General features: G+C 44.9%; 1 protein-coding gene across 2 annotated transcripts in view; it reads left to right on the forward strand.

Moving 5' to 3' along the window:
* Positions 1 to 7,267, forward strand: part of DDRGK1 (DDRGK domain containing 1) — a 38,550-nt gene extending 31,283 nt beyond the window's left edge. The window contains exons 7-9 of one of the 2 annotated variants that reach the window (XM_065060211.1): positions 2,815 to 2,871; positions 4,180 to 4,228; positions 5,739 to 7,267. In XM_065060211.1, the coding sequence (XP_064916283.1) occupies positions 2,815 to 2,871; positions 4,180 to 4,228; positions 5,739 to 5,911 (279 nt within the window). In that variant the 3' untranslated portion in view covers positions 5,912 to 7,267. Of the gene's footprint in view, positions 1 to 2,125; positions 2,657 to 2,814; positions 2,872 to 4,179; positions 4,229 to 5,738 lie in introns of those variants that run through there. The other variant, XM_065060212.1, reaches the window with a different exon arrangement.
* Positions 7,268 to 8,168: the final 901 nt, after the last annotated feature.

The raw sequence follows: 8,168 nt of genomic DNA on the forward strand, positions 1-8,168 counted from the left end.
ACCCACCCCAGGTACCATTGGCCTTCCTGGCCACAAGGGCCCAGTGCTGGCTCATGGTCACCCTGCTGTCCCCAGGACCCCCAGGTCCCTTTCCCCTACGCTGCTCTCTAATAGGTGGTTCCCCAACTTATACTGGAACCTGGGGTTGTTCCTGCCCAGATACAAGACTCTACACTTGCCCTTGTTCTATTTCATTAAATTTTTCCCTGCACAACTCTCCAGCCTGTCCAGGTCTCACTGGATGAAAATCTTTTGTCCTAATTAATCCCCTTTCCTCCTTTACTGGACACTGGATTTTTATCTGACAATGTTTAGTGTGGGAGTGAAAGCCTTCATTAGTAAGCAAAATTAATTTTGCAGCCATGTGGCAATTTCAATATTGCGTTTTCCACAGAAGCCAGAGAGATTTCTTTGGAAGGGAGGGGAACCTTGAAGTGGTCACATCTGTTAAGACCAACAGTCGGTAGAACAGTAGGATATTTCAGTGTCCCTTGGGATCCTCTGCTAAAATTGGGAGGGTTTCCAAGGGATAATGCAGTAGGGGCTGGTTCTGCACGTCACCGCGGTGGCTGCGATGGACCCAACAGATTAATCACAAGCTCTCTGTTCAGTGTTGAAGCACATATGTATAGTTTTATATTAATCACTTCATCTTGACATCATAGAAATTAATCACAGGCTGAAAACCTAATTCCGAAGCGCTTCAACACCTGATTTCCTATGTAGAGTTGCAGAACTGGGGCAGTGCTTTCTTTTACAAGTTTTAGTATTTTTATTTTAATCTTGAAAGTATGCTTAATGTATAGATTACATATAGCCCTCATCTTCTGTTCTATTCACAGAAATCCGCTGACTTATATCAAGAAGCCGTGCTAAGCTTCTAGTAGCTGTCTGAAAGACTTACACATTAAAGGAGCAAACAGCATTTTAAAAATATAAAATTGAATTTAGCTCTTGTGTTGAATAACTGATGTTACTGGTATAATTGGCTGGGGGGAGCTCATTCCTAAGGGTGTTAGAAGTAAAATGCAGCCTCTTTTCTGCAGCTCTGCCTCATGGGATTGTTTGAAATGGGATTTTTCTCCAAATCCCAGGGAAATAGGAGCCTGGAATTTTTCCATCAAACTGTTCCATGTATATTTGGGTGTTTCCGAATTACAGCCTGTGAATTGAAACAGCAAACTCCGCTTTCATTAAGGTTGGAAGGGATAGTGAAGGATTCAGAGGCTTTAGCCCTTCCTGGTTTATTTTCTTTAAGAAAAATGACGCGAGATAAGGAAAAAGAAAGTCCAACTTGTCTTAATCCTGGGAGCTCTTGCTCTGTTTCATCCCATTTCAGCAGCAGAATCCTACCTAAAATTAAATGAATTCAGTAAAGTATAGACATGTATATGTGGCTCGATGAACGTTAAGCCTGTCCCTAAAACACGAAGCACGTGGGATGTGTTTTGCTGGCTCGGGACCTCGCGATGTCATTTATTTCAGTGTGTGGGGAGCGCAGCCTAATTCCACCCCACCCTCTGGGCTCTTCTTGGAAAACTTGCAGTAAACTTGGTCGTGGAGGGTGAATATCTCGAAGTGAAGGTTTAAATCCTGTTTTCCTTGTTTATGTGGCTTTGCAACCCCCCCATCCTCCATTCTTTTAAAAGAAGATGTGATGAATTTGGCAGTTCCCAGCTCTGAGAACTGAATTCCATGGACTGGTTCCAGTTCCATGTGTTCAGTCCATGGTATTCAGTTCTCTAGCTTGGCTGCATCGAACTTCACGACTGCGAAGTCCGTGTGTGGCTTTGTTATTTTTGGTCTGATTTTATTAATGAAAAGGATTCATCTATTTCAGCCTCGCTTTATTTCTTCAGTGTCCTTCCAGTGTACAGCAACAAATGTATTTATTTATTGTTTGAAGTATTGCATCTGTAATGTAAATGTGGCCATAGACATATGGCTCTTAGGAATGTAGTCAGAATATTAACTGTTTTCAAAAGTTTATAAAAAATTCCTTATAAACAGCACATCATTTACTGCATCTAAACAAAAGAGTTTCCAAGACTTTAGCAGAGAAGAAAACAGGAACCGAGCAGCTCCAGCCGAGCACACCAGGTGTTTTCTCTGTAACTCTCTGCAGCTCCAGAGGAGCATAAAACCAGATGTGAGCGCTGGTGACTCTGTCCTGAGTGAGAAAGGCCGCAGGAAGAACCTCTTTCAAAAGCAAAATGAAAATCTGCAGTTCCTGCTCCTGCCGTTGTTCTCAGATATCCCTGCGCTGCCTGATAGCGGAGCAGTTCCAGCACTGACAGCTTTAATAAGGTGTTTGCTTGCCATTAATACACATTACATTAGTAAAACAGACTGAAGCGCTTAAAGCTGCCAGCCTCGTCTGGATTTTTATGGATGCACTGATACACCCCAGTGATGGTTTTAAAACGCGCTTTGCAACATTGCTCAGACAAAAACGGATCTTGCTGTAGCATCCTAGAAATTAGAGATAGCAGCTGATGAACTGGGGTGACAGGGGGATCTGGGCCTGTTTGTTGTGCTTGTGCTCATCCTGTCCCGTAACGTGCAGAATAAACTCTGACCAATTCGTTTGAGTCTTCACCCAGGTGGGTCAGGGCATCCAGTCTTTCCACAGAGCACGGTGGCTTCAATAACTTAAGTAAGTTAGAGTTGTTCATCAAAGAAAAGCACTAACTAGGAAAAATGAGTTAGAAAGGCAGGTTCTACTTTGTCCATTAAATGCACTTTCAATTTGAAAGGAAATGTGCTAACCCTGTAATTCATCAACTGCCTGTAACTCTCCTTTTGTTTCCGTAGAAAACAAAGGTAATCCAGCTGGAGGACTTGGCTTCGCATTTGGGTTTAAGAACACAGGTAAGTGCTCCCGTTTGGGGTGCAAGTACAAGCCATGAGTTTAAAAAGAACGGGAGAGAAAGTGGGTAAATAAGGGTAACACCTATGCAAGTGTTTCAGCACTACTGAAATACTTGGTGTTTGGTGAAGATCAGCAAAGTCAGCCCTAAAAATGTGGCCATTTATCAAAGTATAATCCAGCCAGTGAAGCGTTGTTGGTTTGCAAGGTTGTTTTTGGGGAGAAGTGCTCAATCTGCCACTTGCACAGCGGCCTGTTGGCTAACAGGTCGTATAGCGTTTGCAAACCCAGTAACAGCATTTGGGGTGCTTGGGAATCAAAAGCAGAGCTAGAAGCAAATTCAGAGGCTGCCTGCATAATTAGACAATGTTGTTATGTTTGCAGACGATAGATGAGCCGTTTTGCTCCAATTGCTTGTGTATTCTTACAACATTAAAGAACTTGCATCTTCTGGTGCGTTACTGAGGAGTATTGTACCTCAGCCCATATGAGCCTGTTGAGCGCTGTGATATCTCTTATCTGTCCTTTTTATTCCCTTCTGTCCTCTTTCTGTTCTCTAAACATTTTATGTTTTGATTCTGAAGAATAGTCACAGCTTTATTTGTTATTTTAAGTACCTAATCTGATCTCGAGGTGCCTCTTCGCAGCAGTTTATGCTGCTGTAAATCCAGGTTTCAATGCCCCTGCCTCACTTTTTTAAGCCAGGATTTGATTTAAGCATGCAGTGAGCCAGTTAAGGGAATTTATCTGGTTGAAATCTAGTATATAAACTTGCTTCTGCAGTCCCATAAAGGCAAGAAAAGGAGGGAGGTGGAACTGTGGAAAACAGAGCTTAGATATTGCCTTAATGTGTGGAACAGCATGTTTGGAGTAACTACAGAACCAGTTGTTCTTTGGCTTGGTAAAAGAGGTTTCCTCTTAAATGGAAAAGCTCTGGAATGGATTAAGTGTAACCAGGTTCTGGAGAAGCACCTAAGTGTATTTCATGGAACTTGGTGTTGCATTGGCACTACACAGCATTTCCCTGGGAAGATGTGTATAACTACCCCTTTTTTGTAAAACTGACAGCCCACTTGGCAATTAAAGTCTCTTTTGGGGATAGGGAAATTATTTGAACACCCCAAAATGCAGAAGCTCGCTTCATCCTTCTAAAACCAACATGTTTACTGCATCCACCTGCGTGGAAATGCTGATGTGTGTCCTTCACTGAGGAATTAAGCATAAACCTCCATCTGTAGTGTATCTGAATGTGTGAAATGTTCTTTGCCTCACTTTTGATCAGGTTTTTTTCTGTTTTCCCTTCTGAACAGGATGCAATCAACAGAATCCAGGACCTGATGGCAGATGGCACGCTGACAGGTGACAGCCAAAATACAAACAGCACTTTAGTTCGGCTGCTGAATAGGTGGTGCAGAAAATGCCTTCGCTATGGTGGAGAGAGATTTCTGTGTCGTTTCTGTTTTAAACTGTAGAAGATCCTAGTAGGACTTGATAAATAGTTATTTTTATTATCCCTACTTCAGCTGCTGTGAAACTACGGTTTAAAGCACTATGGGATGTGGTTGTTACTATGATACATTATACAGAGGTTAAGGGGGAACATCCCCAACAGCTCAGGACCAGCACAAGGTGAGTGAGGTGCTCGTTCCTGGCCATGTACCCACACAATCGGAGTTGGAACATAAGCAGAGCCTGAGCGTGTCTGAACAAGTCTGGTTTTATTGCTGGGCAGTCTGTTTCTTTCCAAGGATGAAGTAGAGGAAGGCGCCAGTGCAAACGTTTACTGACCTGGTGTCATGGTCATGGCTGGGAAGGAGCTCCCACGGTGGGTACATGGGGTACATGTGCCTACTCATTCAAATGACCTAAAAGAGGTCAAAGCATGAGGTTGTGTGTGGCCTGGCTTGGTCTGTGAAGGGCATGTCAATGAGGCCCTGCCTTGCATTTGGTCCTGAAATGCCTTGTTTGGACAAGGAATTACTGGTTGAGTCCAGCGAGGGCTACAAAGATGCTGAGGGGTCTGGAGCATCTTTCTTATGAGGAGAGACTGAGAGCGCTGTGGCTGTTCAGTCTGGAGAAGAGAAGCTGAGAGGGGATCTTATTTATGCTGATAATTATCTCCAGGGTGGGTGTCAAGAGGATGAACCAGAGTCCTTTCAGTGGTGCCCAATGATAGGATGAGGGGCAATGGGCACAGACTGAAACACAGGAGTTTCTGTCTGAGTATGAGGAGAAACTTCTTCACTTTGAGGTGCCAGAGCCTGGCCCAGGCTGCCCAGAGAGGTTGTGGAGTCTCCTTCTCTGGAGATGTTCAAACCCGCCTGGATCTGACCCTGGTCTGGTGACCCTTTGTTAGCAGGTTGGTTGGACTGGGTGATCTCTAGAGGTCCCTTCAGTCTCAACCAGTCTGGGGTTCTGTGTTAAGAACAGAGAGGTCTGTTCTTGATCTTGATGGAGCAACTGAAATATAGAAACTGAGCTTCATTCCCTTTCAGAGGGTAAGTTGGAATGGCTGAGCTGGGCCCTGTGGGGCTCTGGGCTCTCCTGCTGCTCCAGCAGAACCTCGGCACCAAAACTACACACCTGAAGCAGCAGTAGTCCCAGCTAGCGACACACAGCGAAAAGGACGTGTTACTTCGAACAAAACGAGTTTTACCGCGGCACTCGGCTGTTGTCGTAGCCCGGCTCAAAGCCCCAGCAGCAGCGAGGAGATCAAAGCCCGGCTGCTCGCTCGTCGTTCCGCCTGCCCTAGATATGGAACGCAGCCTCAGCAGTTTGAACGGCCCTTCCAAAAGAAGTGACTGATGTGTGTCGGGAAGTGAGAGGAGCCAAAGTGCTGACTTCAAGGTCCTTTCTTTCCTCTCCGCAGGTGTGATTGATGACAGAGGGAAGTTCATCTACATCACTCCGGAGGAGATGGCTGCCGTGGCTCAGTACATCAAACAGAGGGGACGAGTCTCCATCGCGGAGCTGGCCCAAGCGAGCAATTCCCTCATCAACCTCCAGCCTGACAGCCGAGCTCTTGCTCCAACCGTGGCGTGAGAAAAACACAGCAGGAGTTGAACCTTTTAATGAATAAGCTGCATAATTTAAACCAAATGGGAACCCTTCTCAGCCATTCACGGTGCTTGAAGCTGCATCAGCTGCAAGACTTGATCAAAAGTTTTGCTTTTTATTCTGTTAAAGGTGATATAAAATGGAATAGTCATTTGTACAACAGACGCTGGCCAAGAACTTGGGGCACTCTGCACAGCAATATCAGTAATTTTTACATGGTTAATTTATCTTGGCATTTAGTCTCGTGTGGCTATACCCAAACTTTTCATTGTTTCCAGATTCTGATGCCTGTGTCAAATGTGTTTGGGGTTGATTGCACTCAGAACTCTCCAGGCCTGCTCTGCACTTACGGAGCTGCATAATTTTGTGGCAATGACAAATACAGCCCAGAATAATAGTTGTGTAGGGGTGAGGTTTGCAGAGTTTTTCTGCTGTATCAACATTGAAAGGATGGAGTAAAAAGAAAATACTTTGTGTTTCTCTGTTCTTACTGAAATATCTACTGAAACTCTAGAAATGAGAGAACTTCCAGGGGTTATTTTAGAAAAGCTTTGCTATATAAATAGTTTCGCTTGGTTTATAGGTTGTAAATTTTGCTCGCGGCCAAGCCGCGTTATTTTGCTGTAGCGAAGAGACAGAAACACCTCCAGGGAAAGGCGAAGTCACCTCGGTTGTTGTGCAGACCAGTTCTGCTGATAACAACCAGATTCTGATGATTCATCCTTTGAAGTCAGAGCCAGCTGAGTGTCTGAAGGCCTCAGACACCCCCGCCCGTGGCCTTTGTGCTTTGGATGGTTTTGTTTTACAAAATCAAATTCAAGCACTGTGATTCATGCAATTAGTGTTCCAAGTAAATGATTATTAATGTATTAATTGGAGGGTCAGTATGTTTCCTGCATAGGAATATTTATATTTTTTTTATAGCCTGATTGATGCTTTGTTAATTCTCCTTCCTGAGATCAACAGAATCCATGTGGTTATACAATAATTGGAGAGGGCAAGAGGGGCTGGTTTTGTCTCTGCCAAACTTAGAGGTAACTCGAGTAGACTTAAAAGCTGCGCTGTCGGTGAGGTGAGGGAGCAATAAAATAATGGAAGGCAGAATATTTCCTTCTAAATCTCAGCATCACTGCTGAATGTGACGCTCCGCAGGGCTGCGGAGTTACGGCGATGTGAAAGATCGGTACGTCCTTACTGTGCTGCACAACCATCACCAGCAGAGAAACCACTTGAGATTTGAGGCTTGTAAAGTCTCTTAATTATTCTGAATTTGATTTTGCCATGATTTGTTTTGTCCTGAACTATTATTTTAATTAAAGAAACAGTACCGAAAGAATTGCAGATACTTGTATTCAAGGTGTCTTATTTTTTTAAGGATTCTATGAGATAAAGGAGCCAATCATCAATACCAAAGATTCCAGCGTGCCAAAGACCAGAGGTCCCTTAAATCCACTGAAATCGCCCCAAAGCACCCTCAATTTCTGTGGACGTAACCGATGACGCCGCGTTCACTGCCCAGTGCCAGCTTGTTTGTGCTCACCCCATCCAGCTGCACCAGCGAAACCACCAGCTGTCTGCCGAGAATGGAACGTCTCTGTATCTGTATCAAGATTTGTGTCTTGAAATGCCCTGAATTATTTTTGCATTGCGTTTTGGAGTTTCGCAGGGCTGCGCCAAAGCCAAGTTGGCAGGTCCCAGAAAGGCTGACGATAAGCTGCAGTTTAAAGGAGGTGCCAGGGCAGAATGACGCGACACCAAAGTATTTATGAGCTAAATTCTCACAGTAACGGATGGTTCGGACGCACCACTTGCCTGAGCTCCTATTCTGAGCTTAGAAGGAGCATTTCCATATTCAGTGAGGTGAGCAAGGGAGCTGGAGCGAGCCCTTTCGGGGGGTTTGTGTCACCAAACAGGTTTTGTACATCTATCTGTGTGTTGTCTGTCCTTGTGGGAGACAAGATGGAACCTGTGGATCTCTCCCCTTGCTGAGCTCATAACAAATACTGGGGTTTCATAGAATCATAGAATGGGTTGAAGGGACCTTCCCAGCTCCCCCAGTGCCCCCCCTGCCATGAGCAGGGACATCTTCACCAGCTCAGGTTGCTCAGAGCCCCGTCCAGCCTGGCCTGGGGTGTCTCCAGGGATGGTTCATCCACCACCTCTCCGGGCAGCCTGTTTGGGGGTCTGTGCTGGCTTTATTTGGGATTCCCTAGGAGGAGTCTCCAGTATTGCATTTTTGGAC

This window comes from Columba livia, chromosome 4 (genome assembly GCF_036013475.1).
Source record: "Columba livia isolate bColLiv1 breed racing homer chromosome 4, bColLiv1.pat.W.v2, whole genome shotgun sequence".
Lineage (NCBI taxonomy): Eukaryota > Metazoa > Chordata > Aves > Columbiformes > Columbidae > Columba > Columba livia.